Genomic DNA, 20,063 nt, shown 5'->3' with positions numbered 1-20,063 from the left:
CAGTTTAGATCAGTAGATGGTTACTGTCGCTGGTGGATGTTTGGGTCTTTACGGGTTCGTCATCATCCTAATCACCGTCTGAAGTCATACTGTGATCTTTAACATAAAGTTTAAGTACTCTGTGGTTTCAGGCTGTTTACTTCAAAACACTCCAGAGGAAACTAGACACTAAAGTATGACAGGAGGATCCCAGCAGGTCCACGGCTATAAGCGAAAGAATGCAGGACTTCAGCCACATGTGAAAAACAAGCCATTAAATGTGGGCAACCTGCTGCCAACCCAACCAGCCCATTCAGACGTTTGTAAGTGTGTAAAAACAGAGGACAGAGGCGACACGTTACAGACTTAGTCATCCACTCTGAGCTTCACTGACCTTTATGGAACTGCACAAGTACACTCTCAAAAACACAGGTACCAGATCAGAACATTTATGCACCTATAAGTACAGTTTTTTAAGAAAGATCTGTCAAAAGTACAATATTGGTCTTTAGGAGGCCAGAACTGCACCTTTAGACTATGAAAAAGGCTCCAAAGTTCTGTAAAGTCCAAATGTGTACTATATAAGGTACCCTGCAGCATTAAAACCTGTGTGTAGACCATGAGAATAGGCTATAGGCTAGGAGAACTGAACAGTAGGACGAACTAGAGTTCAAACATTAGGCTGAGCACATTATTTATTATATATCCTACTGTAATTACTCTATATTATATTTAATAATAATTTGTGTTTTAACCCTTTCATGCACACTGGTCACTACAGTGGACATCTATTCTACAGTTGTTCTCATTTATTCATGGATTTTGTTGTTTTGGTTCCGTATCAGCCAACACAGTGGACGCTTATGCATCATCCCATACGCTGACATTCTTACCATTACTGTAACTTTGCTGTTCTTGATAAACCTGATCTAGGGTAACATGTTTAAGTGTAAATCAAGTGCTTGTTATTGTTATAAGTCTGCAATTAACTTTTTTTTTTTAAGTTGTCATTTTTTGTTGTATTTTTTTTTGCATATTATCTCCATGAAGTGAGTAATGACTGGTATTAGCATGTTAAAATGTGACAAAACTTAAGATTAGTTGCATTAAAAATGTCTGGTGAAGGTTCATACTGTCTTCCACATATAATTATTGTTGGTCATTCATTTATCAGACAAACTAGTAAAGCATGTAAACAAGCAACCACCCCTGTCTGATAAATGAATTACTTATAATAGGCATTAAGAAGGTTTTTATTTCATTGTTTTCACACAATATATCAGTAAATACATATTTCTTTGCTTCAAAAATTAAACGTGTGGTGTCCAGCTGAGTGGACATTTTTGCAACTCCATGAAAAATAGGTTCATAAAAAATTTTCTTTAGGCATGTTTTTTTCATGCCTAAAGAGGAATATAAACACTTAGGGAAAAAATCTGGATTAAGGGTCTCATAATTCATGCATGAAAGGGTTAATAGCCCAATTAACTCAATGATAATAGCCTAATCGTTTATTTCTCTTATTAGAACCTCTGATTATTGCCATAATCTGTGTTTTGTCCAGTTTTCATTCACACCTCCATGTCTTGATGTCGTAGCTTGCTTATGCCGTTTTTTTTTTTTCCTCAATTAGTCCACCAGTTCAAACTTTAAACATCATGGCATTATCAACTATATGAGTTTTCTTTCTATGTAAAATACTTAAGGTACAAAAATGGACCATTTCGAAAGGGTACAGAAATGTCTCTGAAAAAGTACACCCCCAGAGACAAGCATTTGTACCCTTTTAAGTCCAAACTGGTACCTGTGTTTATGAGAGTGTAAAGAGCATGAGAAAACAAGCAGAAACAGATGGAATATGAAAGAGTTTGACTGTCATTAAATGAGTGATTGTTATTCTTCAATTTTAAACACAAGAAAATTATACAGAGTGGCTTAACGAGAGCATATGCAGAAGTGTACGGTACATAATTAAAGGAGGATCCAGTGGCAGATCCAGAAAAAATAGAAAGAGGGGGGTGGGGGGGTCCAGGGGCGGAGCCCTGGGAGCAAAACGAACATTATAAATGCTTCAAAGTCCCATAAAACTGACTAAAAGCAGGCTGGTCAATGTGCTATAGTATATTTTTTATTTTTATTTATTTATTTATTTTTAACTTTTATTAAACCAGGAAGTCCCACTGAGATTAGATATTATTTTGCGTGGGAGACCTGTCAAAGTAGTAGCCATACAGAGTCAAAATTATATAAAACACATTCATGATACACACTTGGTTAGTTTCCATAAACAATTATGACAGAATGTGGAAAAAGGTGGGAAGAAAATAGTACATTTTGCACCAGTTAGAGCAGGGCTGTCAAACTCATGTTAGTTCAGGGGCCAGATTCAGCAAAATTTAATCTGCAGTGGGCCGGACCAGTAAAAAAATAACAGAATAATATATAAATAATGTCAACCATGCTTTTCTCTATGTTTTAGTGCAAAAAAAAGTAAATTTGCATTATGAAAAGGTTTACATCTACAAACTATCCTTTCAAAAGATGTGAATAACATGAATAAACTGAAAAAATCAGTGTAATTTTAACACTATTCTGCCTCAGTTTATCATTTCCACATGTACATGAGAACTGACAGATCACAGTGGATCTACAAACACACAAAACATTGAGTAACAGGCAGACTATTGTTAAAATTGCATTTGCTTCTCTTGAGACATTTCACGTCATTCGCATTTTTTTGCAAAATTATACTTTGTTTTAGTGTAAATACATGAAATTATTTACATTTACAAAGAGAAACATTTGCAGTTGTCATTATTTCTGTTATTCTGATCGTATTTGACTGAATCCTGCCCACTGGAGACTGAGTTGGTCTGAATGTGGAACCTGAACTAAAAGGATTGTTCATATCTTCAGTGTCATTTTTGCATTTCACAAATTCATCCCAGGGCTGGACTGGACCCTTTGGTGGGCTGGATTTGGCCCCCAGGACGCATGTTTGACGCCTGTGACTTAGAGTAAATGAGTCTCATAATTTTTCTTGAAATTGTTTTTTTGTTTGTTTTGTTTTGTTTTATTTTACTACACTTTTTTTTGTTGTTGTTGTTAATTAGACTATTGCTGTATCTATTCTGTACTGATTACTCGTCAATATTGGATTTACATTCAGGATCGTCTTCTTTTGGGTAGGGTGGGATTGTGGGAGGGATAAAAGAAAAATGAAAGAGTGCAAGTCCTTTTTATCACATTGCATTGTCATGTCATGCCTGTGAAATTACTTCCAATAAAGAAAGTTAATAAAAATAATTTGTAGTTTTACACTTTCTAATGAAATCTTAAAGGAAAACATATGTCAGAGTTTTGACTTCAGCAAATAAACAAATGTTACTCATGTCTTTACAACAACCAAAACATTCAAATTTTGGTGCAGATTGTCAAAGAATTCATATTTGGGGGTATATTGGTTTTATTTCCTCTTGACGATTTAAAAAATGATGCGTTTCCATGGATCGTCATCTTGTAAAATGTTCGAGTTAATGCACAGGTTTGTGAAGACGAGGGGAAGGCAAAGTGAAAACAAGTAAAAGCAACGCTGATATTTTCATGGAAAACTGTGTATTATCAAGTGAAAAAATCATAGTACTTAAAGAGGAAATAACTATTATTAACCAAGTTGAAGGTCAGTCACAGAGTGCAGACCGACCTCCTTCAAGGCCATATTCCACTCTTTTTTTTCTTGCACCAGAATATGTTTAAACCACAAACAAACCACAAATGATGACCCATGATTTCCTGCTTCTTGTAGCTGCCCTGATTTGTGTAACAGACTGTCAAGAAACCGTCTATGTCGACAGAATAATAAAAAGTCTTGGATGCTGAACGACATGAGACCAAATTATACTTTCGATTAAGATGTGAGGAGTGAGGAAAATCACTTTATGAATATTTCAACACCACTGAGTCTGAGATCTGCCAACAAATCTCTGCTTGAATTAAGGCAAAATCTGCTCTTTTTCAGCTCCTCTGATATAACACTGACTCTACTAATCACAGTCACTAACCCTACTAATAAAGTTGATATGTGAGGAAATGTCTACAAATGAATCTAGAACACATGACACTATGTGCCTGTGATGACATGAACCAGCCATAAAATCCGACTGAAGTAAGTAAGTAAGTAAGTAAATTTTATTTATAGAGCACTTTTCACAGACAGAGTCACAAAGTGCTTTATCAATTCAAATCAGAATCAAATTAAGTTTACAGAGACCCAACAGAATCCTTCAGGAGCAAACACTTGTGATTGGTGACAGTGGAAGGAAAAAGTTCCCTTTAACAGCAGAAACCTGGAGCAGACCCAGACTCCTGAAGGATGGACGTCTGCCTGGACCAGTTGGGGTTTAAAGAGAGAGAGAGAGAGTAAAGGAGGAGAAAAGAGAGAGCGATAGAGATATAGAGAGACTGGGGGGGGGTGACACATGGAGTACGTTATGATGAATACATAGAGTGTAATCAGTCTGTGGTGGCCCTGGGTCAGGTGGGAGACTAAAAAGCCTTTTTGAACAGGAGGGTTTTGAGGTGTTTCTTAAAGCTCTGTACAGAGTCCATGGACCGTAGGTGTAGAGGCAGGTCATTCCATAGACGTGGTCCACAGCTTTAAAAGACCTGTCACCGCGTGTACTAAAACAGGTCCGTGGAACCATCAGCAGGTGCTGTCCTGAAGACCTCAAGCTACGAGTCGAGCTGTAGGGCTGGATCAGGGAAGCAATGTATGCAGGGGCCTGGCCATGTAGGGCCCGGAAAGTTAGCACAAGAATTTGAAATGAAGACGATATAGAACAGGAGCCAGTGGAGAGATTTAAGGATGGGAGTGATGTGGGTTCTCCTGTTTGTGCGGGTCAGGAGCCTGGCAGCAGAGTTCTGGACAAACTGTAGACGGGCCAGCTCCTTCTTGTTTAAACATGTAAACAGGCTGTTGCAGTAGTCTAAGCGAGAAGATACGAAAGCGTGAACGATCATCTCGAGCTCATTTGTGGACACCATAGATCTGAGTTTGGAGATGTTGCGTAGGTGGAAGAAACAGTTTTTGACTAGGTGTTTGGAGTAGAATTCTAAAGACATGTCCTGGTCAAAGATGACACCCAGATTCCTCAGTTTGGTCCTTACTGAGGAACTCAGGTCTCCAAGGTGATGTTTGATCCCTGGGATTGCACTATCCGGGGCAATGATGAGGGTCTGTGTTTGACTGGAGTTCAGCTGGAGGCTGTTCTCATTTAGCCACTGCTTCAGCTCTGACAAGCAGTTGATTAAGGAACTCAGTTTGTGGGGCTCAGAGGAGTTAAAGGAGCAGTATATCTGGATGTCATCCGCGAATAGATGATAGGAGACATCACTGTACTGTCGGATAATGTGGCCAAGTGGGAGGACATAGAGTAAGAACAGGACTGGTCCCAGGACAGAGCCTTGGGGCACACCACACAGTAGATCCGCTGAGTCAGATTGGAAGTTGTTTATTGACACAGTGAAGCTTCTGCCGGTTATCACTGAAGTTATCACTAGCATCATTCACTTTCACAGTATGAATTATTTCCATCGTCTCACAGAGGGAAAAATACAGAAGAGGATTAGGGCCACTGGAAAAAACAAAACAAAAATTAAGGTGCAATATTGATATTTTTTATGATAATGAGAAAAAAGTCTGAAAACAATTCTGACTTTAAACTCAGAATTCTGAACGTAAAGTCAGAATTCTGAGTTTAAAGTCAAAATTCTGAGAAAAAAGTTAGAATTCTGAGGAGAAAAAAAAGTCAGAATTCTGAGTTTAACCTGTTAAACCCTGACCATATTTTCAGGGGAAAAACACCTAAACAGACATACTGAAAGTAAATGAAGAATTCCTTCACAATAATAAGGTTCATATGGATGTTCTTGGTGACTATGGACATTTACAGACCTCACAGAATCTATTCCCATTGTCTAAAATATTGTATCTATTACTCTGCCTGAGTAAACTGGAACAAACTAAAAGAGAATTTAGAATTTTTTATCCTCGCCTGTTTTTTTTTCGGCTGGATTGTCGATGATATGCATAAATTAATTGTTTGTGTCTGAGATTTTTAATAGCGTATATTTCACCCCACAAAGATTAAAAATCATGTTTGAACATTAAAGTTTGCACTAAAATACACTTTTGATGTACTTTTATTAACATTATGGTGTAAACTTTGAGCAAAAGTTGAAAAAAAACCATCCATTGTCCTGATTTATTATATTTTTATAGTAGATGAATATTAATATAATTTTTTCGGCCTGGGGGCGGGCTGATAGGGCTAAAGGGGTTATAGTCAGAATTCTGAGAAAAAAGTTAGAATTCTGAGAAAAAAAAGGCAGAATTCTGAGTTTAAAGCCAGAAGTCTGAGGGAAAAAAGGCAGAATTCTGAATTTAAAGTCAAAATTCTGAGAAAAAAGTTAGAATTCTGAGAAAAAAAAGTCAGAATTCTTAGTCTGACTTTTTTCTCTGAATAATAATGAAAAACAATAATAATATAATGATCCAACTCCGTGGGTTTGACTGGTGAATCACTGTTGTAGAAGATGATGGTGTTTCCATGGTAACTACAAAGCCTCTGAACGTCCAAATGGGTCATATCTGATGACCATGAAAAGATGAAGAACTGTATTTTACACCAATTATTGACATGGATTGATAGGATTAGTGGATCAGCAGGTATTAAACAGTTCAGATCAGTAGACGGTTTGTGTCACCAGTGGATGTTCGGGTCTTCATGGGTTAAATAAAGAGAAACACTAACACAAAAGTAACTGTGGGTCTTTATGGGTTCGGACTGAATGTGCAGCAGCCATCTTAACTGTGGTCTGTTCAGTTTGAGCCCCCACATGAACACCAGTTAACCAACACCGCCCTCTAGAGGCTGAACTGATTATCGACGCTGAAAATGATGTAACAACAAAGAACCAGAGGTTAAACTGGAGGTTATTGCTTCATTTATCCTCACATTATTTATTGCAGTACTGTTTGGGCGGCAACCTGTCCCACGTATCTCAATAAGATTCTCTTAATTCAAAAGAAATTTTAAGAATGATCAGTTTTTCTAAGAGACTCCACTCATCTGCTCCTCTTTTCCAAAAATTCAATCTTCTCTCAGTTTTTGATGTGAACGTTTACCAGACCTGTGTCTTCATGTACAAATATGGTCACTTAACTCATATTCTTCCCAAGGTTTTTCAGAATTTCTTTATGTTGTCTTCTGTTATTCACAACTTTTCGACACAACATTCAAGCAAATTTTATCTTCGGTACTGCCGAACTTCAGTCTGTCAGTATTCTCTGAAATATCGTGAACCAAATCTGTGGAATAATCTAAGACCTGAACTTCAATCAACATCTACTTTATCATTGTTTAAAAAGCATCTGAAAAGGACTCTAATTCATGAAAAAATGTAAGGCTGTGTATTACCTGATTTGTATTTGATGATTTGTAATGTGGATTACATTTTTATTGTTTTTACTTTAGTTTATTATTTCAGTTATATTGTATTTTTTAATTATTTTTCTGTGTATTGTTCATTTCGGGGGAGGTATTCATATAAGCCTTTTTCTTTGGCTTCTAACCTCTCCTGCACAATTTTGTTACTTGTTTGAATGTTGTTGTTTTTTTCCATTGCTGTTTTTATTATGTGCAAATAAATAAATAAGAAATGAACTCACAGTATCTCAGTATTGCATCAGACACATACAGTACATACTTATCCTCCTCAGACCCAGCTCTGGGTTTTCTGTCCACATTTGTGGACAAGAGTTTCACAACTTTATACAAAAAAAAAAGAAAAAGAAAAGAAAACTGTCCACCAAAAAGGACGTTCCATAAAAATTTTAAAAACTGCATCTGAAAAAACTGTTGCATCATGGTGTTTCCAATATAGGCACTGATTTAAAAAAACAAACAAAAAAGCTGGTACTTTTTCTGACTTTTCCTGTGTCTGAGGAGGTTAAGGTGCATGAAAGAAATATTAGGTGTAGTAGAGAATATTTAAGAGCAGCCAAACCCTTTTCTGCTCTTTTATTATAGTTTATATCATCATTTTATTTATTCATCCACGAGTGACCAAAACTATCTGCTGATCTAAACTGATTAATACCTGTTGATCCATTAATCCTATCAATACATGGAAATAATTGGTGTAAAATACAGTTTGTCATCTTTTCACGGTCATCAGATATGACCATATTTGGACGTTCAGAGGCTCCGGAGTTACCATGGAAACGCCATCATCTTCTACAACATTGATTCACCAGTAAAACCCATGGAGTTGGATCAGTGCAGGGGATGGACACACTGGGTTTATGTATATTAAATAATAAAATGAACACAAACAAATAAAAAACCTCCAAAATAAAAAATAATGTGGGAAAAAAATAAGCAAAACATTTACTGAAACAAAAAAAAGCATGAAATAAGCAACAAAATGAACTGAATTTGAAGACAAATATAAAAAAAAGGGGTAAAAAAAGAAAAAAAAAAAAGAACAAAAACAAGTAAAATACGAAATGGAATGAACACAAGTGAATAAGAAAATGTATGAAATAATAAATAACATTGAGAAAATAAGCAAAAAAAAACACTGATTCATCAGTAAAACCCATGGAGTTGGATCAATGCCAGTGGATGGACACACTTATTTGTACATTCATTTAGCAATATCTTTGCAGAAAAAGCAACTTTTTCTTCATTTTCTCTATTTTGATATAATTAACACTGAATTTGCTCTGAGTTTTTATGAACATCTCCATGATCTGTAAATGAAATGTAGGAAAATGCATGATTTACACCAAAAAATACAAAATACAGAGGGTAATATAATAATAATAATAATAATAATAATAATAATAATAATAATAATAATAATAATTTATATATATATATATATATATATATATATATATATATATATATATATATATATATATATATATATATATATATATATATATATAAGGGTAGAGACTGCGATCTGGTAGGATCGGCGATTCTACCAGTAGAGACTCCGATCCGAACCCTAACCCTAACCCTAACCCTTCTACTGGCAGGATCGGAGTTTCTACCAGTAGAGACTACGATCGGAGTCTCTACTGGTAGAATCGCCGATCCTACCAGATCGCAGTCTCTATCCTGACATATATATATATATACATATATATGTGTGTGTGTGTGTGTGTGTGTGTGTGTGTGTGTGTGTGTGTGTGTGTATGTAAATATATATATGTATGTATATATGTATATATATATATATATATATATATATATATATATATATATATATATATATATATATATATATATATATATATATACTGTATATATATGTAAAATTGGTGATAAAGCGTGCTTAGAAAAGTGCTATTTAAAACCGATGTATTATTATTATTATTATTTGTATTTGTATTTATTTACTTATTTATTTGCACATCATAAAACAGCAAGAGAGAAATTTAAAAACAACAACAACAACAACATTCAAACATGTAACATTATTGTGCAGGAGAGGACAGAAGCCAAGAGGTGGCCCAGAGATGCAACAGCTAAAAAAAAAAATATCCATAGAAGAAAAAAAAGAGAACAGCCCAAAAAATTATCCACTGTAAGAAAAAAGACAACAACCCAAAACATGATCTACTATTAGAAAAAAAGAGAACAGCTCAAAAAATATTTTACATTTCCAATATATGGAAACAAATGTAAGTTAAAAAGAAATAAATAAAATAAAAAAGCTAGAGGTATAAAATAGAAATTATAGAAATTAATTAAGATTATATACGTCACATTGTTTGTTTGTTTGGTTTTTTTTGCTTTACAGTTTATAATGTTCTTGAAATTATATAAATAATTGGAAAAAAGGTCTTTAAAAACAATAATGTTTGGACGATGGTGTGCAAATTTGTTGTTTTTCCAGTCTGTGCCATTGTAAATATTATTCCAATAAAATACAGCTGCAGGTTTGGAAACAATATCTCTTTGAATAATATCTCTTACGCATCACTGGTGATGTACTTGAACGCCCCACAAGAATAGTGAATGACGACATACATTTTAGATGAGACTCGAGCTCCGGCTGAAACCAAACGTCATTGGCTGAACTTGGAAAATGCTGCCTTTCTATTGGCTGCTCGGGCCGTCAGTCTCCTCCACGCTGCCAATACACTTAAGCAGTGACCTACTAACACAGATCCATGAGTCAGTTCCACCTTGAGAGGAAACAGAGCAGGGTGGAGACGGCAAGGTGCGGAGCAACTGGTAGGATTTGGAGCAGCTGAGGGGCTTTCTACAGCAGCTCATGGAAAAGCCGCACTTTGACCACTGCGTGTGGTTCGGAGGAGCATAAAGCTGAGGCCAAACCCTCCGTCCTGGGCTGGAGAAGGTACAGTTGTGATTTGAGGTGAACATTAATCCAAGCTGATCCTGCTGGACTGCTGTTGTGTTTACGTGCACACTCACCGCAGTGTATGGCTAAGATTATGTGTCTGTTATGGAGGTTAGCTAACGTTATGTTTACAAGCCAGAAACTATTTTTAAACTTAGAAATGCCTTCTGCTTGTTGACATTAAGGCTGAAATCCACTCCGGCTCTGACTCAATGTGTGTGTGTTTCTGTGTATTGTGTCGGTTTGCTGTTATTAGTAGTAGTTAGCAGTTAGTTAGCTAGCAGTTAGTTAAATATGGGGCAGAAGAGGAGTTTACGGATTGCGACACAGTGTCGTAATACTCAATTTTATTTGTTTAAAGCTGGCATGTGCGGGAAATTCCGCTGCTAATCACAGTAGTTAGCTAACACAGCTGCTGTTCTTAGCTTTATAGTTTATGTAGTTTAGCATGTAGTGTGTAAGAGCTACTTTTTTAGGGCGTAGATAAAGCCCACGCTTGAGCCGCCAGTGTCATGAGTAAGCAGCCCAATGATGTAATGTAAGCCACTGAATGCCCACATTGTCTCTGTTAACACACATATCCACACTTATTATCCACTAGTCTTCTTAGAACTCATGTGTGTTGCAATAAGTAGACTTATGCAATGATAACAGACAAACACAGGAAATAAATAAATATAGGCTCCTGTTGTTTTTGCCACACAAGCAAATATTGCATAATGTCTGCAGCCTATATAGAAACTGCTGGCAGTCGTAGGCCTGGGGGGGGAGGAGGGGGGAGGAGGAGGGGCCGCTCAGGTTCATTGTGTAATCCCGACACAATGAAGGAATCTGGGGCAATGGGACGTGTTGACGGGGCACCGCTGCCCGCCAGGCCGCTGCGGAGCCGTGCGTCGCGGCTGAACCGACGGTGAACTCCCGCCGCCCTCTCTCCCTCCCTCCCTCTCTCCCTCTTTCTCTCTCCCTCTCTCTCTTCCTCCTCCTTCCACCGGCGCACATCTCTGGCTCACGTTGCGGTAATACAACCAGCCATTTTTATCACGTGTGAGCCAAATTTAGTCTTGATGTCATATGTTGCCTTGTTAGAAAAAAGACAAAAGGGAGTGAGCTCCGCAGCCGGGTTAGAGGAGAAATGTGGAGGGGGGGGGAACAAAAAAAAAAAAAAAAAAGAAAAATCACTGCAGTGCTCTGAGAAAACAAAGACAGTGACTTCCTCTGCTGGGGACTCAGACTCAAATAAGGAAATGAGGCTAAAGGTTCAGACATTTGTGGGAATTGAAAGTAGTGGAGTGCCAAAGCCTTTAGTGTGTCATTGGTTTGGCTTTCCAGCCTGTTATGAAATGCACTTTGAATTCTTGTCATATGTGTAAGCATGTTTCATAAGGTAAAGTTACATCAAGGACAAAAAGAGGGCACAAAGTCAGTTCCAGGTCCCAGCACCCTCCTCTTCTTTCTTCTCCCTTCTCCTTGTGTTCCGTGCACCTCCTGAATCCGTGTCACGTGTTCACATGTATGTATGTGCTGTATGTAATAGTGCTCCCAGCTCGTAGGCAGTGGCAGTGTTTGAGCCTCTGCTGGGCCACGTGTTCGGATTACAGCTGTCTGCACTCCTTTGTTCCTTCTTCCCTGGAAGTATGGCAGCTTGGAAGTCCAAAACAGGCTGAATTGCTTGTTTTAAGTGACACTCCCAGTTTTAACACACAACTAGAGGCTGCTTCAAATGTTTGTCAGGTAATTTTCTCAAAGCCGGTGTAAAATATGAACATATTCAGCATAACTTTAAGTGATTAACTTTTGTTTGAGAGTACACTGCTTCTCTTATGTGGCACAGTTCATTGTTTGGGTTCACAGTATGTTTTTAAAGTGTTTTTTTTAAGCCACTGATTCGTTCTGTAATGCATACATAAAGCAGAGATAAGTTTCATGTTTTTACCTGTTGTTTAGCAGAATAACTATTCATGCAAAATGATATAATGAAACCTTTTAAACAGACAAAATGGAATAGAGGTCGTCCCAGCATTTTTTTATTGTAACCCCTCAAAACAAACCCCGAATGAAATCTTTTGTGAAAAACTAACGTGATTTCTTTATATTTAAAATTTTTATTGTTTTAGTATAAGTTACAGAACAAACAGAGAAACGGTCACGGGTCCATTCAGACATTTACATAGTGGTTACTGTCCACAGATTGAATGAAAAAGCCCCATTTTTCCAATACCTTTCACCCTTGTGTTGTTGTAGGCGGAGATTGTAGGTCATCATTTCCATTAAATGGATATGACGGACAATTTTTATCACTAATGAGATTGAGGGTGGGTCCTTTTTTAGCCAATGTTTCGTGAAATTTAGAGGTGGAACATTTAATTGTCATGGAGTTAATTTAAAAAAATCATTTAGAGAAATTAAGTAAAAACCATCTCAGGTATTTGGGAAGCAAAGTTAACAATTAAAACTAAACTAACCAATGCAATGATTTTTATCCCAATATAAAACTGTATTATGACATTTGTCATCATTGTTTTGTATCCCAGACCCCTGTTAGAAAAGAAACACATGATTTCAACATGTCCACATACTTTTGTCCATTTGTGTATGAATTTGGCAATTGTGATTTTAAAGTGTTTTTTAAGCCACAGATTCATTCTGTAATGCATAAATAAAGCACAGATAAGTTTCACGTTTTTACCTGTTGTTTAGTAGAATAAATATTCATGCAAAATTATAAAATGAAACCTTTTAAACAGACAAAGTGGAATAGAGGTCGTCCCAGCATTTTTTTATTGTAACCCCTCAAAACAAATCCCGAATGAAAACTTTTATGAAAAACCAATGTGATTTCTTTGTATTTAATTTTTTTTATTGTTTTAGTATAAGTTACAGAACAAACAGAGAAACAGTCACGGGTCCATTCAGACATTTACATACTGTTTACTGTCCACAGATTGAATGAAAAAGTCCCATTTTTCCAATACTTTTCACCCTCGTGTTGTTGTAGGCAGAGATTGTAGGTCAGGGCTGTCAAACTCATTTTAGTTCAGTTCCACATTCAGTCTAATATGATCTAAAGTGGGCTGGACCAGTAAAATAATATAAATAATAGGATAAAAACTTTTGAGTCAAAAAAGTAAAATTCCGTAATGAAAATGTTTTCATCTACGAATTGTACTCAAACATAGCATGAACAAATATGAACACCCTGAAAGTTCTTAAGAAAAATCAGTGCAATGTTAGCAATATTATGCCTTAGTTTATCATTTATACATGTGAATCACAACTTACAGATCACAGTGGATCTACAAATACACAAAACATTAAATAACAGGCAGAATATTATTAAAATTCCACATACTTCTCTACAGTGATTTCAGGTTATTCACATTCTTTTAAAATAAAAGGCTAGTCTGTAAATGTAAATATTCTTGTGTAATGTAACTTTTTTTTTTACACTAAAACATAGAGAAAAATTTGCAGTTTGAAGGTTATTATGATATTATTTTACTGGTCTGATCATTTTTACATTGAATTGACCTAAAATGATTCTAACATCCTTGATTGTTCATATCTTCAGTGTAATTTTTGTGTTTCACAGATTCATCCCAGGGGCCAGATTGGACCCTTTGGTGGGCTGGATTTGGCCCCTGGGACGCATGTTTGACACCTGTGTTGTAGGTCATCATTTCCATTAAATGGATATGACTGACAGTTTTTATCACTAAAGAGATTCAGGGAGGGTCCTTTGACATAATTGACCTAATTTGACTTAATTCCTCTGGAGGAATGCTAAAAAATAAAGTAGCCAATGACATATCAAAATGAACACCAAAAACTGAATACATCAATTTAGCCAAAAAACTAATGAGATATCATGATTCACGTAAATATCCACGCCACTTTTAATTGGCCTGTTATCTTCACGCATTATAAGTGTATGTTGATGCCTTTTTTAGCCCCCTGTCCAGCCTGAATCGATGCGTCAAATACCACGCACTGAGGGTTAGGGTCAGGGGTTATGTGAACCAGAGATGATGATGGATTAGATTTCTAAAGTGTTTTTCAAGGCACCCAAAGTGCTTGATCTTGACATAAATTGACATGCGATCAAATGGAATAACACGCGAAATCTCGACAATGCATAGGTATAGCACGCCAAATGGGTTAGGGTTAGGCTAACCCTAACCCTAACCCTAACTGGTGTGACATACAACGGTATTTATTGAGCTTAGTCTGGGAAAACTTTAAATGTTGTGGAGACTGTTCACATTAAAGAATGGGAATTTGTTGATGATGGTGAGACTCATTAAATTTGACCATACTGAAGTGTTCTCCATTTAAAAAAAAAAAAGAAAAAAGATTTGTTTTTTGACATTTGTGATTGAAAATATGCTTCAAACTGAGCAAATTAATCCTATTTCACACAAAGGAGTAAATGTATGCATGCAGTTTTTGTTTAATTTTTGCTGTAATATGTACCGTGTGTGAGAATCAAGGTATCTTCCAGTTGACAAAGAAAGACTGACCCAAAGAAACCAAAAGCAGTTATTTGGAGCTGAAGTCTCCAAGTGTTTCACAGCCATTGTTTTGTCTAGTACTCGTATATCAGTGGCAGGCAGATATTCACTCATTTTTATCCTTTATTCAACTTCCTGTATGGGGAACACTTTACACACTTTCTATCTGGTTTTATATCTCAGACTTACACTGCTGGTCACAGATGTTGGAGACTGAACAATGTGATGATTCATTGGAAAAATTACCATGAAGAAGGATTTTATAACTGCTACAAACATCTCTTTCAACATGCATGTGACTACCAAGTTATGAAATGCTGTGAATACCCTTCCACTGAGACACAGCAGAATGATACAACTCTGGTAGTGCTCAGAATTGGATTATTATTCAATAGTTGGAAGAAGGAAATCTTAACATTCTGGTTGATGTTAAAATGGTTTAAGTTTAGTTTAAAGTTGGTGGGATAGAATAAACCCAAAATATAGAATGAACAACAAGCTTTGCTGCTCATGACTCAGAATAAATTATTATTATTATTATTATTATTATTATTACATTTCATTAGCCTCATAGCATCATTGCCTAACTAATGCATAAATGGACAAAAGTATGTGGACACGCTGAATTCAGGTGTGTGTTTTCTAACAGGTCTGGGATACAAAACAATGACAAATGTCATAATATAGTTTTTTGTTATGATAAATATATTTATTGTTAATATTGATGTTTATATCTCATCATCATGAACAGGACATCTTACTGTAGACATGTGTCCCAATATTTTTGACCATATAGTTTATAAACAGTATTCCGTTAAAGTTTAATGGGAAAATTTTCTTCCACAGTGAGATGTGAAAAAAGTAGATGGTTAGTTGTGGTAGAATATTATTTAGTCAGAAGATGAAAAATATTCTAGAAATTTAGAGGGAGAACATTTAAAATTGTCATAGATTTTTTTTTTTTTTTTTTTTTAATCATTGAGAGAAAGTAAGTAAAACCCATCTCTGAGGCATTTGGGAAGCAAAGTTAACAATTAAAACCAAACGAACCAATGCAATGATATTTATCCTGATATAAAACTATATTATAACATTAGTCATTATTGTTTTGTATCCCAGACCCCTTTTAGAAAAGAAACACTTGAATTTAACGTGTCCACATACTTTTGTCCATTTGTGTATGAATTTGGCAGTTGTGCTAGGAGGCGTACAATTTCTTTTTGTCTTGTAACGTCTTGTAGCCTGGTGCAAATGATGGTTATGCTGCTTCTGATTAGGTTTGTTGAACACGATCAGGGAGATTTGTTTAACAACTGTATTAATATTTAACCACAAATCTTAAATGTCTTGACATCAATTAAATACTTTGTAACATCGTGTCATTATGTTTATTTCATCCCTGTTCCTTCTCTATATTTTAGAGACATTTGTCATTTGACTGGTGTACTGGCAGAAAAAGGGGGGGTGGGGGTGTCAGGCTGGGTTCAGGGGCCCTTTCACCTGGAGGAAAACCTGATGGGGTGATTCAGCTCTGATCATGTGTGTCAGCCTGAGATGGTCTATGTTCTCTGATGCACACGGTGGATATTGGTCTTGATAACAGAGGATGTCCTGTGCAGTCCGAGAACTAGTTATAGGTGGTGTGGAATATAAGACAGGAGGTTTGAAGGGAAAGAATTTAAGGATTACATCAGTGGAGATAACCTTTAAATTAATTTTAAACAAAAATTTAAAAATGGATAGAAAATAGTGGCTGCACACTGCAATATTTTAAAGATTTATTTTGTAAGATGTGTTATGTTTTTTAATTGATGAAATTTTTTGCTTATTATCATGAAATCCTTTATTTTAACATGTAATTTGTGCAGTTTATTTACTTTGTCATTTGATGGCTTCTTTATCTCACCTTCTCTTTCCCATTAATGAACACTTGAACTGTACATAAATCTCTGTTGCAAGTCAATTGCAGATCATAATGGTGCGATAAGGCTTTTTTTTTAGGTAAAATGTAAGTATTTTGAACAAACTTCAGAACTTCCAAGATTATAACTGAGATTTACTACAAAATAAAATCAGATTTCATCTTTTTACAGTCCAACTATATACTATAACTCCAACTGTATGTAAGATACTACCTCACCACACTTTCTGTTTTTCGCAGATCACTTGTAGTATCAGAATATCAGATTTTTTTTGGTAAATTTGCTACTTTCATTTCGAGTTTATTTTTGCAGTTGTTATTTAGTTTAATATATAAAGCTTATCTCATTGTCTGTTATTCCACAGATTTCCTCAACTCAGGTGGATTAAGTCCATGTTGGAGACGTTGTTGCTGGATACAGGGATTATGGTGCACAGTTGAGTGTGTAGATGACGGCAAACAGAGACAATATGCAGTCGATAAAGCAAGAGGTGGACTCCAGTGAGTCCTACAGCGGAGAAGATGCTCTGGTCCTGGCTGTGGCCTTACAGGGGTCGAACAGAGATCTGATGGATCACAATTTATCGACCATGCCGTTTAAGGCTAAATCGAGCTGTCGTAGGAAAAGGGAATTTATCCCAGAGGAGAAGAAAGACAACCTGTACTGGGAGAGGCGTCGCAAAAACAACGAAGCGGCAAAGCGCTCGAGAGAGAAACGGCGAATCAACGACATGGTCCTGGAGAACAAACTAATGGCACTTGGAGAGGAGAACGCTTCGTTGAAGGCGGAGCTGCTGTCTCTGAAGCTGAAGTTCGGTCTGCTGAGCTCAGCAGCTTATGCGCAGGAAGTGCAGAAACTCTCCAGCTCTGCTAACCTTTACCAGGAGTTTGTTCCACCCAGCAGCAGCAGCAGCCAGAGTTCGTCCAGCAGGGACCTGGAGCCTCTTCACATGCGTAGCAGCTGCATATCGGTCATTAAGCATTCACCGCACAGCACTCTGCCAGATTTGCCTGAGACATGTACTACAACTCAGGGTAGCTTTAACATCTGCAGGGCTGCAGAGGTCAAGCAAGAACCAGCTGAGAGCAGCAGCTACGCACAGGAGAGGAGTAGTCCGTATGAAATGTACAGGAACTACGTGAGCGGAGTCTACCCGCAGCCGGCTTCGTTTCTGCAGATCACCAGGTCGTCCAGTAACTCCCCGAGGAGTTCAGACGACGGCGTAATAAGCAAATCGTCGGACGGCGAGGACGAGCAGCAGGTCCCCAAAGGGCCGGTTCCATCTGTAGCCGACTCCAGGAGCGTCATCGTCTCCACACACAAAGTGCCAGATCCAAACGCTTCAGCTTTACCGCACAAACTGCGGATCAAAGCCAGGACCATCCAAATCAAAGTGGAGGCCGTCGACCCCGAATACGAGTCTTCTGGAAAGTCCACGTCTCCTGTCAACGAGGGCTACCAGAGCGCTCCGGACTCCTCAGAGTACTCTCAGTCGTCCATGTGCCCTCTGTCGGTGCAGGTCAACAACATGCACAACTGGAGCCACCGGTCCGAGCAGTGGCATAAAGAGACGCTAACCCCGAGCCCCGCCTTGAACGGCACCGAGCCTTCCTATGCACACTCGGACACTGAGGACTCGTACCTCAAACAGGGCCTGGGCGGCATGTCTGCAAACGTGGCCTCTCTGAACAGACTGATCACAACGAGGCAGGAGTCCGTGATAGAGTCGGTCAAAAGCACCGCCGATCAGTACGAGTCATTATCCAAAGGGTGTCCTTCAAAATGACCTTTGTACGTTTTGCATTTCCACTGTATCTGCTGTTGCACTGTGTGGTTGATATTAGGACTGAACAACGTTTCATTACTGTACATTTTCAAATAAAAGCCAGGCCGTGAATAATTAAAAACCAGCACAAGAAAGTAAACGTTGGAGCTGTACGACTGAAGCAAATGTATTATAGTGAATATTAAGGCTGGAATGCAACAACCAAGGTTATTATCGTTAACGAAAACGTACGAAATGACGAAAACTAGAATTGAAAAAACATTTTCGTTAACTGAAATAAATAAAAACTATAATTAAAAGAAAAAAACGACAACTAACTGGAACTGTACTGTGTGTTTACAAAACTAACTAAAACATGTAAAAATTATGGATAAAAATCCCTTCGTTTTCATCTTTGTCAGAGTGTCACTCAGTTTTCTGTGCTGTCACCATACGACACTTTTTGCTCCGTCACTTGTGTTCACTTGTGGTTTCCAGTCGTCTTCTGGTCCCCACTCTACCTGGAAACATGGAGACTAAAGTTGGGAGAAAGCAGCAGAGTCCTGTCTGGGATTTATTTGAATACGACCACAGAGAAGAAGAGAAAAGAGACGACTAAACTAAAACTAAGCATTTAGAAAAAAAAAAGAAAACTAATAAAAACTATCAAACCTGCTCTAAAAATGAATTAAAACGAACTGAATTAGAGAAAAAAAGTCAAAACTAAATAAAAGTAAACTAGAATGAAAAATCCAAAACTATTAGAACATAGGCACCAACAAGACTTAATTTAAGATGTAAAATGAATCAATCCAGATTTAATGTTAAAGCTTCTGCATACAACTCCTAGAGGACTTTTGATGTTTGCCGTCTGACTTTGATTGGCAGGTGTGATTGACAGCTCACTCATCTGTCAAGTTGAGCTTCTGTTGAATAAAACATTTTCTTTCTGATAGACACTAAAAAGACCATCAAAGGGTTTTCTTATCTGAAAGTTTCATGAAGTTTCAGTGAGTTGGCATTGGCTCACCCATCACCCCTTGCACTGACTGTTCTCCTTTCATTTGTCCAAATATGGTCAGATCTGCTGCAAAAAACTCAAAATGCGAACTCCTGTCTTAATCCTTTAAAGAGCACTCATTGAAATACTGTCAAATTCAAAATTTCAACCTCAGCGTGTTATTGGACATCGTCATCTACCTCCTCGTTGGTTGGCATGACGACAGTCTCCTTCTTGCCATAAAACACAGGTGTCAAACATGCGTCCCGGGGCCCAAAACTGGCCCACCAAAGTGTCTAATCAGCCCGCAGGATGAATTTGTGAAATGCAAAAATTACACTGAAGATATTTTCAACTAGAAGCACTCGGAGAGCAAATACCTCCGCCAAGGCTGATCAGTGCCCCCCCACCCCCGATCACCACCAAAATTTAATCATTTCTTCCTTATC

General features: G+C 37.3%; 1 protein-coding gene across 3 annotated transcripts; it reads left to right on the top strand.

Annotated features, from left to right (window-relative positions):
- The first annotated feature begins 10,203 nt into the window (after nucleotides 1-10,203).
- On the top strand, nucleotides 10,204-18,829 carry nfil3 (nuclear factor, interleukin 3 regulated). Of its 3 annotated transcripts, none has more exons than XM_030150098.1 (2): nucleotides 10,204-10,278; nucleotides 17,214-18,829. In XM_030150098.1, exon 2 carries the CDS (start codon nucleotides 17,298-17,300, stop codon nucleotides 18,633-18,635), a length of 1,338 nt encoding a protein of 445 aa, XP_030005958.1. In that variant the 5' UTR covers nucleotides 10,204-10,278; nucleotides 17,214-17,297; the 3' UTR covers nucleotides 18,636-18,829. The 3 variants fall into 3 exon arrangements, with proteins under 3 accessions (XP_030005958.1, XP_030005956.1, XP_030005957.1); XM_030150096.1 differs by lacking the exon at nucleotides 10,204-10,278 and adding an exon at nucleotides 10,279-10,416; XM_030150097.1 differs by lacking the exon at nucleotides 10,204-10,278 and adding an exon at nucleotides 10,285-10,434.
- The last annotated feature ends 1,234 nt before the right edge of the window (nucleotides 18,830-20,063 follow it).

Source organism: Sphaeramia orbicularis, chromosome 12 (assembly GCF_902148855.1).
Source record: "Sphaeramia orbicularis chromosome 12, fSphaOr1.1, whole genome shotgun sequence".
In the NCBI taxonomy this organism is placed as follows: Eukaryota; Metazoa; Chordata; class Actinopteri; order Kurtiformes; family Apogonidae; genus Sphaeramia; species Sphaeramia orbicularis.
Note: the sequence above shows the minus strand (reverse complement) of the source record. Positions and strands in the feature narration are given on the sequence as shown.